Source organism: Metarhizium robertsii (genome assembly GCF_000187425.2).
Source record: "Metarhizium robertsii ARSEF 23 chromosome Unknown MAA_Scf_5, whole genome shotgun sequence".
In the NCBI taxonomy this organism is placed as follows: Eukaryota; Fungi; Ascomycota; class Sordariomycetes; order Hypocreales; family Clavicipitaceae; genus Metarhizium; species Metarhizium robertsii.
The window spans coordinates 3,400,939-3,416,488 of NW_011942193.1; the positions used below are offsets into that span (position 1 = coordinate 3,400,939).

General features: G+C 53.5%; 5 protein-coding genes across 5 annotated transcripts; 4 read left to right on the top strand and 1 right to left on the bottom strand.

Moving 5' to 3' along the window:
* Positions 1-1,849: 1,849 nt before the first annotated feature.
* MAA_06806 (cephalosporin C regulator 1) lies at positions 1,850-4,313 on the top strand (the record flags this gene model as incomplete). Its single annotated transcript, XM_007824804.1, has 3 exons — positions 1,850-2,382; positions 2,448-2,741; positions 2,807-4,313. 3 exons carry the CDS (start codon positions 1,850-1,852, stop codon positions 4,311-4,313), a joined length of 2,334 nt encoding a protein of 777 aa, XP_007822995.1.
* Positions 4,314-6,152: 1,839 nt separating this feature from the next.
* MAA_06807 (aspartokinase) lies at positions 6,153-8,067 on the top strand (the record flags this gene model as incomplete). Its single annotated transcript, XM_007824805.1, has 4 exons — positions 6,153-6,155; positions 6,308-6,333; positions 6,609-6,939; positions 7,066-8,067. 4 exons carry the CDS (start codon positions 6,153-6,155, stop codon positions 8,065-8,067), a joined length of 1,362 nt encoding a protein of 453 aa, XP_007822996.1.
* Positions 8,068-9,046: 979 nt separating this feature from the next.
* MAA_06808 (secretion pathway protein Sls2/Rcy1) lies at positions 9,047-11,910 on the top strand (the record flags this gene model as incomplete). Its single annotated transcript, XM_007824806.1, has 2 exons — positions 9,047-9,146; positions 9,224-11,910. 2 exons carry the CDS (start codon positions 9,047-9,049, stop codon positions 11,908-11,910), a joined length of 2,787 nt encoding a protein of 928 aa, XP_007822997.1.
* Positions 11,911-12,177: 267 nt separating this feature from the next.
* MAA_06809 (serine/threonine-protein kinase) lies at positions 12,178-13,468 on the bottom strand (the record flags this gene model as incomplete). Its single annotated transcript, XM_007824807.1, has 2 exons — positions 12,178-13,190; positions 13,261-13,468. 2 exons carry the CDS (start codon positions 13,466-13,468, stop codon positions 12,178-12,180), a joined length of 1,221 nt encoding a protein of 406 aa, XP_007822998.1.
* Positions 13,469-14,519: 1,051 nt separating this feature from the next.
* MAA_06810 (FK506 suppressor Sfk1) lies at positions 14,520-15,348 on the top strand (the record flags this gene model as incomplete). The annotated part of the gene is made up of 2 exons (XM_007824808.1): positions 14,520-14,931; positions 15,023-15,348. The coding sequence occupies 2 exons, from the start codon at positions 14,520-14,522 to the stop codon at positions 15,346-15,348; spliced, it is 738 nt and encodes a 245-aa protein (XP_007822999.1).
* Between the last annotated feature and the right edge of the window lie 202 nt (positions 15,349-15,550).

Genomic DNA, 15,550 nt, shown 5'->3' on the forward strand with positions numbered 1-15,550 from the left:
CAATCCCTTGCTTCTCTCGTCCTTATTATATACTACACCTAGGTCATACGGAATGCCGTCCACCCGCCGCCCATGAGTGGTACTGCGCCTACCATCATCAGCTGATACATACCTTCAAAACGCTATATTGCCTGGTGCCTGGGTAACCCAGGTCTCAGTCATTCTTGGTCGGAGAAATACCAACTGTGGACGGCCTAGCTCATGTACCACGAGTTGGCTCTCTCTGATGAAGTAGTGTGTGCACAGAGAGCTACAAATATAATCCCGAGTACCCCTTGGCATCTACCAATTTCAAAAGTTCCCTATGCCCATGCATATCTTGAACATGTCAAGTGCATGTCTAGGTATGCGGGTAGAGACATGTTCGGTCGATCCTGGTCTAACTTGGACGGACGGTTCCGGTCGTCAATCTACCTTGGGCATGTCTCCAAAGAGTACAAACAAGAAGACGAAGATGGCTGTTAGTCATGTACGCAGTACCCCCGTACGGACTACTCCGCAACATACCTCAACTTCCTCGTCAACCCCTTGGCAAGTCACATAGATGAAGCGTCAAAGAGCTCGAGCAAGGCCGGGGCTCTCAGGTGATTGAGGCCCAGTAGTCGCCATCGTACGAGCATCAGTAGCCTTTTGAGTTCTTCATCTTGCTCGCTCACTTGCCCACTCATCCATTCACACAGTCACTCCTCCACTCATTCCAAGCCCCCGTGCACGCATGGTATGGGCCGCTTGGAAACCATGGTAGATCCTTCATGTCGTGCTGTCTTACCTGCAAGGTACGGTGCATCGGTGTCTTAAGCCCATGACGACAGGTTCCTAGTGATGGAGCTTAACAGAGCTCATCGCCCAGCTCCCCTAAGCTCTAGATGGAGATGTCAAGTTTTCGGGCTCCAGCTCCGTAGGTCGATGGAACACTGAAAGACGGAAGCTAGAGGCCACATGGGTCGCCCAAATGCCCCGAAACAGTGAGCAAACAGTGTGTCAAACCCGGCCTTGGCGGCTGGATCTGAGTCAAGTGGTCGAGTCAATGCAGTTGATGGCCACGGTGCTGTTAGTTGATGCTGGAATCTCAGTAATTAATTTGCAAGCTTGCTTACCTAAACCTACGGCCCAGGTTTGTTTTGGTGCGGCTGGTGAGCCCCACCCCAGTTACAGCTCAGTCTATGGTTGGCCTGTGGCATGCGTCCTTTTGTTTGGATAAGCGGGACGCTCCTGCCTTCTTGCCATGCCCGCCCCCCATCTGCCCTCCTACGCTTGCCCGCCGCCCGCTTTTTTTGTTTTCCCATGCTTTTTTCCCTCCTCCTTCCGTTGGCCTCGCAACAGAAAACAACACCAACAAACAGCTGCAAGTCTGCATCAGCGGCGAACCACGAGGCGCGCGCATTCAGATAACCAGTGTCATTGCATCTCCGCGCCCGACTGTTGCGACATTGCGCCTGTTCTTTTCTTGCTCTTGCTCCTCTTCTTTTTGGACTTTTTGGACGTCCACTTGTTGCCAAAACCGCAACTCTGCCGGACCACTCATTTATTCTTCGACCCAACAGCCAATGTTTGTTGTTCGGTAACCCACCTCACAACACTGTTGCATAACACACCACACCACACACCATGGAGCAAGGTATGTCTTCTGCCACGGGCTGCACCTTGTTTTAAAATAAGACCCAAATAAAGAAAATAATGCCGATTGCTCTTGGACGTGCGTGGCGGGAACTTGCTTCTAACTTCTTCTCTTTTCTTTTCCACGTTACTAGACAACAACCCACCGGCGCGCGCTGCCGTCAAATCGAGGAAGCGTCCACAGTCCCGCGCCTCGACCACGTCTGTTCACAGCGCCGCAACACAACCTACCATGGACCAGTCGGCCTTCGCGGACTCATCAGCCATGTACGCTGGTCAATGGATTCCAAATGACCATGGTCATGGAAAGGACATGGGCCCCGGCCCGCAAATGTCGCCAGAAGATATGATCCTCCAAGCTGCCACCCATATGCAGACGGCAAACCACGAATTCTCGATGGACGGGTCCATGGGAGCCGGCATGGCTCATCCTCATCATCACCACATCCCTTATCAGCAGCAACAGCATACCATGACAAGACACCCTCTTCCCGCCGAGCAGTACGTTGCCGTCAACGCAAGCTTCACCGAAGGAGACAGCCAGATGCTCGACCGTGATGACAACGAGGATGGCGATTCCATGTCCGGACCTGCCGGAGCCGCGAAGCCTGCTGCCGCTCGATCCAGCGCCAATAACGAACTCGAAATGAGGCAACTTTTCACTGCAAACCGCCATCGTAAGCTTCAAGACGTCGCTGGCGAGCTTCATGGCAATGAGCGAGGCCCCAATTCCGAGCGAACCCGTCAGGTTTTTGCCATGTTATGGTACGCATATAAATATGAACAAGGGGGCTAGCACATGATGTATGTGGCTAATACTTGCAAAACAGGATCAATACCGTCTGTTCAAAAGGGAAAGGCTCAGTACCCCGTGGCCGTGTATACGCGAATTATGCGTCACGGTGTGCCACTGAGAGAATCACGGTCCTGAACCCTGCTAGCTTCGGAAAGCTGGTCCGCGTTCTCTTCCCTGGTCTCAAGACCCGTCGCCTTGGTGTTCGCGGAGAATCCAAATATCATTATGTCAACTTTTCTCTGGTTGATGACCAACCAGACTTGAGGGAGTCGCAACCACCTGCCCCCAGACCACTTCCCGAAGCCAAGAGTCTCTCCCAAAGTTTCAAGTACGTGACACAATGCCCCTCAATTTTTGCCCGCCCCGGAAATGAATCTAATGTTGGTAACTTAGCACGTCCGTCCAGGGCAATAGCAATACTGCAAGTCGTGGTTCCTTGCCCTCGCCGCAAGAGGCTAGCCAAAGCCAGAAAAGTCCTGATCCAGCTAGATCCTCCAGCCGATCTCATAGTCTGTACAACCAGCCTGACTTGGCCAGCATCGATAATATCCGAAATACCTCAACCAAGACGGAACTTGAGCTCTCATTCCTGCCTGCCGATAGTGGTCCAGTAGACCAGCATGACATTCTTGCTCTTCCAGCCATTGAACTATATCTTCCTCAGGGGACAGACCCCGATGCTGCCAAGTCATTGTCTGCACTGTATCGTTCACATTGTACATCACTGGTAGAATGCATCCGGTACTGCAGAGAGAAGACATTCTTCCACCTATACACATCTTTCCAGGGCACTCTGACTATGCCAGTCCAAAAATTGTTTGGGCATGCCGCCATAGCACCATGGATTGAGGGATGTGATTACGTTTTATATCAACGCATGATGAGCATCATTTCCGGGCTTACCCTTCAAGTGGTACCCAAACCAGTTCTTGACACCCTCCGCAACATTTCAGAGAGACTGGTACCACATATTCGCGAGTCGTTTCAGGGACAGCCCCAGCATGTTCTATCTGCCAAGGAGTCACCCGCAGCCCTCTTTTCTGGCCTGATAGACCGAGCTCTGCGAGTCAACTTGACGGCACACGCAGCAGCAAACATGCTGTCGAATCCTGCCAACAGGGACCAAATGTATGTCGACTGGATTACCATGATTCGCGCTAGGAAGGTTGCCGAGTGTGTGCCAACGCGTGGCATGGACGACGTGGTAGACATTCTAGTCACAGAGATGAGGGACCTTCTTGATCCGGTCAATGTTCCGTGGGAGGTCGAATGTCTGACAATATACGGGGATGTGGTCACCCGAAGCGGCAGACAAACCGATGATGGCAGTGGAGCAAACTCGACGGGCCAGAATGTTTTAGAGAGATGGGTCAATTTCCTGCAGAATCTGCCAAACAAATTCCCATATGCTTCGCACACAGATATTCTGTGGTGTGTTGAGCGGGTTGGTACCTCGGTCATGCGTGATCTCACGCTCGCCCAAGGAAAGAGTTTTGGCTCTTGGTGGGTGACGAAAACCTGGGTAGACGAGATGGTCTGCTTCTTGGCAGAGCAGGGTGGTTTTATGAAACAGAAGCCTCGCGCCCAGCAAGCCACAAACACATCTACCAACGCGGAGACGGCAGAGAAGGAATCCAGCCGTCAAAACTCACGGTACAGCAGCGGCAGTGACGAATTGAACCTGTCCAATGTGTCTCAGTCACAACCTGGAAGGGCTCCGTTTCCTCCACCACCGAACAACAGCCAAGCAACACTAGGAGTAAGCGGTGGAGATCCTCACGACGACAGCGGGATTGGTATCCGAACACCAGAAGAAGAGTTTCCGATGGACAAGTTCTCTTTTACGGGAGCTGAAAATGTTGGCATGACTGCAGAGTTGACAACTGGGGCGAGCTTATAGGTATATTCAAGGACGGCGCAAATCATCGGTGGGAGGCATTAGGGGTGGCGTTTGGCTAATGGTTTGGGAGGGGGTTGATTTCAATACCCACTTATTGTTTTTGGCAACGGGATAAAGATTAATCAAGAGATAATTGGGATAATGACGGGACGAAGTCATGACAGCTTGTGGCTCGGCTGAAAAGGGGAGAGTGCTCGAGAACCCTGGAATGGTCCGGGACTTGGCCACGCAAGGGTGTGTCTGTTTCCAAACTTTCAGCAAGAGATGGGATTGTTTACCAGAATCTGAGCTATATTTTTTTGTTATTGGTTTTTTACAGTATTCCACGAAGCAGGTGTGCGTTGGTGTTGGACTCTATTGCTCGAACTGTACTTATATATCGGTTGGCAATTGTTGGCTTCATGACGGTTCTAGTGTTGTACACATGCAATACATTTTACGGTTTTGACATGTTTCTCGGCGGCATTTGATACGTTTCTGGGCAGCTGGGTTTGGGTGATGTCGGCTAATAGTTGCTGATAACTAACTCGCTGCCAGATTTCTTAGGGCGGTGGCCAGTCGGATTTGTCTTCTTCGTTGCGAGTTGATGTGTCATTCATTTTGTCCACTTTCGACCGCAACAGCACTCCAGATGTTCATATGTCTGGGCGATGCGCGGATTCATCATACATGCATGTGCGAAGAAGTTTCCTGCGACCACTACGATCAAAGATGCAACGAGTAACATAAATAAGGACCATGTCAAACAGGGGCGTCACTCGGCGTGTGTAAGCAACATGCCACGAGCGGTACCTGGCTTTGCTCCAAAGATTACTTTGAAGCTTATTTTATTGATGGCCACAGACGCCATGTTGAAAACCACGAGCGTGCTGTGGGGTGATGAAGACGGGTCGTTGGGCGCCCGAAGTATTTTTGGCTGCCACTATTTGTCGAGGCTCGGAGTGGGCTAGTGGGGTCAATACACTTGTCCGAGCCTGGATGACTGAGTGCGCCATCGAGGGTTGGTTAGTAAAACAATAATGTCAATTTGATTGGGTGGAGGCAGGCACAGGAATTTTGCATGGCTGCTCCGGGGCTTGGATTCTGGATGCCATGGAACGCTGTAGAGGCGCTTGGTGGTGATTTGGTTGCGAGTTTGCGAGTGGCGCCAAGGCTGCCTTGCACATGTGATGACATATGTGATGACATTTGTGATGACATTTGTGATGACATATCCATTTATACGAGAGTATGTAGCTAGCAAGGCTGATTTCTGGGAGAAACAAGTAATTTTTCGAGGTGTGAAATTGTGTGTGTGGACAACTGAATAGTGGTGATGTGATGTGAATAGAGTCATAAGTTATAACTGATATGGGGTACTGCCGGTTCTCGGTGGACTTCCACGTGACATCGGGCGAGGCGATGTTGAATGTCGAGTTTGGTCTGGTGTGGTTTGCTGAGCAATCGTCGCGGTCGGAAAGAGCGAACATGTCCCTTGCTCCACTGCACCTGTTGCCAAGCCTCCCAGTTTGCTTGGTAACTAGCGCAAGCCATACAGGCACTTCGGGTTCGGGTTGCGGGCTCAAAATTTGGTTATTACTCACTCACTTGCTCTTCTCATTTTTTGAATCCTCGCCGTCTTGCTGCATTCGAAGAAAAAACACTTATATCGATATATACATACTTTTTAGCGCTGTTGCATTGATTAAATCTTCTCTTGAATACACCGCTCTATTGCTTGTCTGTGTCGATCGCCAATTGGCGCCTGATAGTGCCGACTAATTTTTTTTCCTTGTGGTCCGGTTCCGGCTCTTCAACGTTCGACTTCGCCGCGGGGGAGGAAAGCAGGAATCAGGCACGATGGTGAGCTCGACATATAGCAATGCGTCAGATAAGGGCTGGATAGTCCAGAAGTTTGGGGGTACGAGCGTCGGCAAGTTTCCTGACAAGGCATGTCGTTATTTTCCTGCGCAGCGGTCTTACAATGCCACTGAGACGACATATACTAATCTCAGACACAGATTGCCCGCGATATCGTCAAGTATGTTGGGAGAACTGCCAACAATCAGTGGCTCTTCTCTTTTTGGGGGTCGTCTGGTAATTGAGAGCTAACTTTTTGAGAAGGACAAGCTTGTTAAAACATCGTGTTGTTGTGGTGTGCTCTGCGAGGAGTACGGGGAAGAAGGCTGAGGGCACCACCAGCCGGTGAGTCAGCGTTGAAGCTCTCGCCACTGCGCTCTGGAATATGCCGTCTCCAGTTCTCACAGTGGCTTTCCAAATTTTTAAAGGGTTCAATCGCTAAACTTGCACCTACAGGCTACTTGCAGTCTATAAAATTTTGAAGGAAGTCGGACTAGCCTATGCGACATGTTCACCAGACGAGCAACTCGCCCTCATTGAGCAGGCCAATGGACTCATCACCGACATTTGTAACGACCACGTCTTTGCAGCAGAGGCCTACATCCAAGATCCCAGTTTAAAAGAATTTCTTGCCCGCAGAATTGAGGCTGAGTGCCAGGAACTAATTGAATATATTCTGGCGGCCAAACGCTTCAATCTCGAAATCAACTCAAGAGCCAAAGACCGCGTCATTAGCTTTGGCGAGAAGCTCGCATGCTTATACATGACGGTTCTCCTGCAGGATGTTGTACGTATTTTTTATTTTTATTTTATTTTTTGCTCCCGCTTTTCCCTCCTACGTTTCTTCCGACCCGTATTCTAGCCTGATATCACATGCTAATATGCAGGCCCATTTCGGGCTGTAATCTCACAGGGAGTCGATGCAGAGTATGTTGATTTATGCGACATTCTACACTATGATGCCTCGGCACCTGTAGATTCAAGCTTTTACAAGGCTGCCACTGCTGCTTTCGCGAGGAAACTTGACGCATGCGGCACTCGGGTACCCGTCGTGACGGGCTTTTTCGGCAACGTCCCCGGCAGTCTTATTGATGGCGATATCGGACGCGGGTACACGGATTTGTGCGCAGGGTTATGTGCAGTTGGCCTTAAGGCGGAGGAACTGCAGATTTGGAAAGAAGTTGATGGCATCTTTACCGCAGATCCATCCAAGGTTCCAACAGCACGGCTTTTATCATCGATTACACCATCCGAGGCCGCTGAATTGACGTTCTACGGGTCAGAGGTTATTCACCACCTTACTATGGATCAGGTCATCCACGCTCAGCCTCCTATACCGATCCGCATCAAGAATGTCAAGAATCCACGCGGCAACGGTACCATTGTCGTTCCTAATCCTGTTCTTTCAGCAAGTCATCAATTGCTTCGCAATTCTCCGTCAGAGGTACAGTCTATTAAGACTCCTAAGCGACCTACGGCTGTTACCATCAAGGATCACATCAGCGTCATAAACGTTCACTCCAACAAGCGCTCCATCTCACACGGGTTTTTTGCTCGAGTCTTCTCCATCCTCGACAAGTATGCCATCTCAGTCGATCTCATCTCCACGTCCGAGGTCCATGTCTCGCTGGCGATTCATTCTGTGAGCACGCGCATTGACAACTTTGCCAATGCGAAGCAGAGCCTGGCTGAGTGCGGCGAAGTCAGCGTCTTGTCTAACATGGCGATTCTCAGTCTTGTTGGCGCGGATATGAAGAATATGATTGGTGTTGCTGGCAAAATGTTCTCCACGCTCGGTGAGCATAACGTCAACTTGGAAATGATATCTCAAGGTATGCAACTGTCTGGTGCTCCGACGTATATGATCAGTGCTGCGAAGCAAAAGGGTCAGCAACATTATGCTCAATTGCAATGACGATTTTACTTTTTGTTGCTAACGCATGTTTTACTGTAGGCGCGAGCGAAATAAATATCTCATGTGTTATCGAGGCGCGGGACGCCACGCGGGCCATGAATGTCTTGCATACGCACTTATTCACGTTTCTCGAGTGAGGCCGCACTTGAGGTCATAGTGCCACGTAAAGTATGTGTAGGGCAGATGGATTATCCAGTGACTTCTCTTTCAGAGATTTGGAAAGTGTGGCGATTGCGTCGCGTTGGAAACAGTGGCCAGAGGACTGCAAATGTCAAGGTAGTATGGTCAGCTATCAATTGATTGATCACGGTAGTGGGTATTGCTATGATACAAAGGGCTCGTCGGCATATCTACTTTCTGGTGGGTGGATGTTTGCGTTGGATAAATCATGTTGGGAGTTTTGGGGGCAAGGGTTTTATAAAATTTATTTCTAGAGACACATGCGCACATTTGGGCTTGTATGAGAACTGCGGCGTAACGGTTTACCCAGCGTTGTATAACCATATTCCACCCAAGTTACAGACCAAGAGCGACTGAATAGCTGTAAAACGGAATACCCATATATGCACAAATTCACATGTGCCATTTATTGGAAAATTAACAAACTGGTTCAGGGTAGTCGGGCAGATGTTACGTCACAACAGTCGTTCGGCCTGTGGCTTGGGTCGAAATAAATGAGGGGCCACAGCTCTCTGACAGGCCGCCTCGGACAGGGGTCTTGTCAACCTCAATTCCAAACCGCGGTTTGACATTGAAGAACGTGGCAACTTACGTCTTAATTGCATCTCCCAGCAGCGTTCACCGATTTCCCGGGCCACACGAGGCCAACACGATCATGCGGGTCGGTCATACTCGGAGAATATAGCGGCACCGGGAAACGTCCAACGACGCTGCGAGCCGGGGCGGTGCTTGTAGCTCTTTTCCACGCCTACCTAGCAGCAGCCTCGCCCCCTCGGCTCGAGTCTCATCCACCGACAAGATGAACAGGTACAAGGCTGCCGGTGCTCCCAAGGGCGCCGGCATCCTGAATGCCCTCAAGGCAATGGAGATGATTGATGTGAAGTCAAAGCTCCCGGCTGGTACGAAGCCCCGCTGTGATGCCGAGCTGGTGTTGCGTGCTGTTTTGGGGGGGCTAATGTTTGTGAGAAATGTTTAGAGATTTTCAACCACGTTATCGATTATTTACCCATTGCCGACCAGCTACGCGTGGCACGAACGTCTCGTAAATTACAAGAAATGGTGTACGAAGACACAAGATGGGTGTCGCGGCTAAAGAGCATGAATTGCTGGGACGAGAGAGAGGCACGGAGGCGGTTTGAAGAGTCTCTGCGTAAGAGGAGGGACGCTGCGAAGAGGGCTTCACAAGCTGCGGCTGCTCAAGCGGGGGGTGCGGCGGGGGGCCAGCCACAAGCGACGACATTGTTTGATGCGTCTGTCGAAGAGCAGAAGCGCAGAAGGGCCGTCTCTGAGCTGCAAGACGGGTTTGAGACGCTGAATGTTGCCGGCGGCGGAGGTGCTTCGGCAAACGACGCGCCCCAGGACTCGGATGCTTATCTGGAGGTGTTTAAGAATGCAAAGAGCATACGCGGCGCCGCGAGGCAAGAGTACGGCAAGATATACGGCGCTCTGGCACCGTTTTACCTGGACATTGTCAAAGCCAAGACGCACACTGATCCGATTGTGTTCAAGGCTTTCCGTGATCCGGAACGGCAGGCACAAATGCTGGCGAACTTGCTACGGTTCGCAAAGAGCGACTGGTCGTCGGGGTGTGACGAGAGGGAACATAAGCTCATTAATATGATGGGATTGTTTGAAAGCGCGGTACTACGGGAGTTTGAGCAGGGCTATGAATTCTGGGATGTGGATGGGCGGATGAGGCGGTATGCGCATGTCTTGCACACATTGAACGGTGCGAGAGGCGGCATCGACTTGTTCATTCACAAGCATCCAATTTTCAGCGATCGCGAGTTGACGTTGAGCCCGGTAGAGGGTCTGAACGGTGTCGCGGCAGATGAAATTTCACTAGAGCCATCACGGCGGTTCTTTGGCGTGCTGTTGGCAAAGGTCAACGAACAGGCTGATGTTATTAATCGCATCTTTCCGAATGCAAATGAGGTGTTTTGGGAGTTTGTCGACAAGGTGAGAGAGGATGTCATCATGGAGTACACTACGCCGCTTTTTGACGAGAGCCACGAAAGAAGCATATCAGCGTATTTGAAAGCCATTTCTGGTGTTTTCGAGCAGTCGATGCGCTTCTTTCAATCGCTGACGCCGCCGCCACCGAAGGAGGTGAAGGACGGTGACGCAGATGATGTCTTGTTTTTGAAAACTAAAGAGCTCTTGCTGAAACTGTTTGAACCACATCTCGATTTATACCTGCAGGAAGAGCTGGACTCCTTTACCAAGCATGCGGAAACGGTGGTATCGCAGTGGGAGAAGAAGCTGTCGGAGGAGGACTCGTCCCTCGAGTCATTTTACATGGCCAATGTGAATCGGTCTGCTGAGAAGTCAGACTTTTTGAGCTCCTTCAAAAAGGTGGTCATGATGCCGGTCACGGTGCTGCCCAGTTTCCCCATGGGCTCGCCATTCGCGACGGCGAAGCCGACTGCGTCTACTTCCACGTCTGCAGCGGGGAACGCCTCGACGGCGGTGACACCAATGCCCTCGCGGCCGGAAACCCCAGGTCTCGGCGGACGGGCTAGTCCTATGCCCGGGTCAGGCAAGGCACCTACCGATGAGCTGGCGGCCAAGGCAGCCATCATGGCGTCAAAGCTCGAGGGCATCAAGTCCCTCTGCAGCATCGAGGTGGCCCTGAACCTGGTACATCTGGCGAAGACCAGTCTCGGCCGAGCAGCAGTCTTGATTCCCCTCGGGGGCCAGGTCGGCGGCGAAGCAAAGGAGCAATGTGCGACCATGTTTGTTGTGCTGCTCCGTATCCTTGGCCAGCGTCACGTCAGGAGCGGCTTCGAAACCGCCGTGAGCCACCTGTCCAACTACAACCCACGGGACGTAAGCGACCACAGCCAAAGGGGCGTGGCACCGCTAGTCACCTTTATCGAGCTCGTCAACGTGGGCGACCTGATTTCGCAGATGATTGACGTCTTTTACGAACAGCAGCTGGCGGCGCCCAAGATTGCAGACAAGAACGACTTCCTAGACCCGGCCGGCTTGGCCAAGAAGAAGTTTGAGCAGATGCTGGACGAGAGCGTCGCGGCCGGCCTCAACAAGGGCATCGACGTGCTCATGGACGAGGTGGAATACCTGCAGTCCACCACGCAGCTCCCGACCGACTACAACCCGCGGCCCGCGTCTGCCGCGCCGCCCTCGGCGGTGTCGGCGCCGACTCCCCCCAGCGCGGCGGCAGCGTCGTCGGAACCGGACATTGGCCCGACGCAGACGGCCCAGCGCATCGTGCAGCTCGTCTCGTCGCACACGAGCATGCTCGTCGGCACCACGGACAAGGCCATGCTGGACGTGTTCAACGGCGAGGTCGGCCTGCGCCTCTTCACGGCGATATGCAAACACCTCAAGCGGCAGCGCATCTCGACCGACGGCGCCGTCAAGCTCATTGCCGACATGAACCTGTACGCAGACTACGTGCGCGGGCTGAAGCACCAGGACCTCGTGGCGTACTTTGCGGCGCTCCGCGAGCTGAGCCAGATCTACCTGATTGACGCGGCGCACGCCAAGGACATGGCGGCCGTGATTGCCGACGGCGACCGGTTCGGCGGCGTCTTCAGGGCCGAGGAGGTGTACGAGTATGCGCAGAGGCGCGCCGACTGGTACCAGGTGAAGCGGAGCGTGGAGAGGGCCATGTACGGCATGGACTGTGTGCTAATGTGAGAGGAGGGTCCGGCCTCCAAGAATCATATATTTTGAACTGGGATGGTAAATTCACTGCTGGCGACAAAAAGAAAGGGGGGGTAGATGGTTAGAGGACGTAATATTTGCTTTGAATATAAACTACCTGCTCCCCTAAACGCCAGTACCCAATGCTACCTGTTTGTTATTTTCGGCAAAACTTTCGTCTTAGAAGCAAAAAAGAACAGAAGAAATACAACATATAGCCTTTCCCCCCCTCCCCGTTCCATTATGACGAAAATAATATGCTTAGCGCGCTCCGAAATCCAGCTTTCTCGCAACCTTGGCCCCCCTGTCGTCGTCGACAACGCCGGGCCTCCTCTTCAAGTCGGCGCCAATCTTCTCCTCGGCACCGGTTGTTTTCCGCGGCAGGTCCTGCTTCCTGGTGGGCTTGGGCTCGGAATGCCACCACTTGTGGAGCAGCATTTGGCGGGCGGTGATGCGCTTCTTGGGGTCGAGGGCGAGGGTCTTCATGAGGAGGTCGACGCCGTCGGTGCCGACGGTGCCGAAGCGCATCTCGTACCAGTCCTTGGCGTGGACCGGGTGCTGGGCGGGGACGGTGTACTCGGGCAGCTTGGTGACGCCGGGCCAGTTGTCGTCGGTCGGGGTGCCAATGGCCTCGCAAATCATCTTGATCTGGTCGAGCTCGTTGTTCCCCGGGAGGAAGGGGGCGCGCATGACGAGCTCGGCGAAGACGGTGCCGACGGACCAGACGTCGACGGCGCCCGAGTAGTGTCTGGCGCCGAAGAGGAGCTCGGGCGGGCGGTACCAGCGCGTGATGACGTTGGAGGTCATGTTCTGGTGCGGGTCGGCGAAGCTGCGCGCCAGGCCAAAGTCGGCGAGCTTGACGTCGCCGTCGGCGGCGATGAGCAGGTTGTTGGGCTTGATGTCGCGGTGCAGGACGAAGTTCTCGTGGCAGAACCACACGGCGCGGGTGAGCATGCCCATCCAGGCCTTGATGTCGGCGGCGCCGTAGCGCACGCGGTCCGTGTCGCGGATGAGCATTTCCAGGTCGCCGAGCGGCAGGTACTCGAGCACCAGGTTGAGGTTCTGGTCCTTGGAGGAGAAGACGGACAGGAGGGAGATGATGTTGGGGTGGTGGAGCTCCTGGAGGTGTTTGAGCTCGCGCACGGCGTCGGGCGCCATGCCCTCGGTGTATTCTTTTTGGATCTTGATCTTTTTGATGGCGACGAGCGTCGAGGGCTTGGAGCGGAGGTGGCCGAGGAAGACGATGGCGTAGGTACCCTCACCTAGTTTCTTGCCTGGAAAGAGTTAGACTCCTTTTTTTTTTTTTCATTCAAGGTGAATATGGGCGGGAGGCGAGATGGCTACCCTTCGCGTATTTTCGCTTCTCTTCCTCATTCATCTGCTCCGAGAGGTCCAGAGTGGGAGGAAGCGTCGGCGCAGATGTTGGGGCAGGCGCCGCGGATGGTTTCGGTGTGCCATTAGATGAGGTTTGTCCCGAAGCAAGGTTCTTGAGCGGCGAGGCCAAGGAGCGCACTTGCTCTTGCGTGATGGTGACGACGGGAGAGACGGCCATGATGGTGGTCCTGGGCAGGGCGGCGATGGCGGAGAGCGCAAAGGACCAGGGCGGCTAGATTCAGAACATGGATAGTGAATGTGATGATGTATCATGAATGGCGGCTGGCGGTCGACATGCGCAGTGGCAGATGTGCCAATGGGCGTCGATGGAATGACGGATGATGAGGTCGGTGAGAATGCATGTGTGAGTTTGTTGGCGTCGCGGCGGGAGCACTTGAGCTTATCTTATCAATGGACGGCGTGCGGAACCGGGCGAGGCGACGGGTGATGGCTTGGAGCAGCTTGGAGCAAGCCAGGCGCCACCGAGGAAACGACGGATAAAATAGACAAAGGCACCGACAGGCCGTTTACGTTGCGCCGCAAGCCATCAACGCTTGTCGTCCAGGCACAACGGCGGCCACGGGTCGACTATGACGACGGCGCGCGATCCGCACAGTATCGTTGCCAACAGATGCAGTCGGTCGTGCGATTGACGGCGCCGATGCCGACAATCGGGCCAGGCCGGCTCTCAACTCGCATTGATCTCGTCCATGTCTCATGTCTACTACGTCATCGCCCGGCCATAGCGGACCCGTGTAAACCCCGAGCATTTCGACGTCTTACCAGTCACCACCATGTCGCTCGCTCCATTCCATAATCCCATTCAAATACCCTCATCACGCACCTGAAGACGCAGTTGCGCAGCCGGCCCAGCATAGCCCGCCGGTCCTGCTGCCAACGCCGTCTCCTTCTTTCGCATCCTAGCCATGAAGCGGTATATCCAGTGACACGACACCAATCGCCAATACGACTGCCTACTCCCCCACGACGAAGCCGTCTGATGTACTCAAGTCTCCTGATATATTGACTATTATCATCCATCCATCCGTCTGTCACAAAAAATCCAGCCTCACGCCATGGCGGCACGCGGCCTCTTTTCGTACTGGGTACCGTTGCTCCTCCTCCCCCCCTCCTCGGCCAAACATCCAAACCGCCACGACACCGTGTCCACGCCGACTAACCAGCCGAGATAGCTGCTCCCCGTCTTCTCGTCCCTCGTATGGCTAGGCATGCTCCTCGGCATGCTCCTCCACTGGATCGTCGACACAGACCGCCGCATCTACCCGTCCATGGAGCGCGGCGGCTCCATCGCCTACATCAGCGACATTGGCGCGCAGAAGCTCAAGCCGCTCTTCATCGCCGGCTCCGCCGTCACCGTCGTCCTCCTCGACCTGGCCTTCCTCGCCGAGCGCTGGCTGCGCCACCGCGGCCGCCTCGTGCGCAACCAGTCGTCCGGCGAGCGCGCCCTCGTCTGGCTGAGCATCCTGTTCGCCCTCGTCGGCGCCGCCGGCCTCATCCTGCTGTCCATCTTCGACACCTGGCGCCACAAGAAGCTGCATGACGTCTTTCTGCTTCTGTTTATTGGTGGCTACTGGCTCTCTGCCGTCTTTATCTGCTGGGAGTATCAGCGCTTGGGCATCAGTGCGTCTTTTCTCTCTCCTCTCCCCTTTGATATATATGTATATGTGTGTGTGTATATACATTCTCGTCGCCTGTGCTAACAAGCTCGTAGAAAACCGGCAGTATCGCATCCTCCGTTCCTCCTTTTGGATCAAGCTCGCCTTCATCCTGGTCGAGCTCGTCCTGGCCATTGTCTTCGTCTCAACCACCTTCACCCACAACAACAACGTCGCCGCCGTCTTCGAATGGGTCATTGCCTTCATCTTCACCTTTTACGTCGCTTCTTTTATCATCGACCTCAAGCCAGCCATCTATACAAAGAGCCACGCGGCGCGGTTTGAGAAGACGCATCAGATGGAGAATGGACTCGATGTAAACGGGCGCAATGGCCTGACCGGGAATGGCTTTGTGGCTGATCGGACCGCGGCCCATTTTTGAGACCAAACCAAGGCGATGTTCAATGTACAGAAAAATAGACAAGAGATAAAGGACAACAAGGGACACGTCGGGCGTGTTCGAAACATGGGGAATACAAGTAGATACGGAATTTCTCCTATGGAGATATCCTGCGGCATCGCTGCCAAGTACATGTGTGGGTGTGGCGACAAATGGGCGTTACGATTGGCCTCCTGGTTTTGGG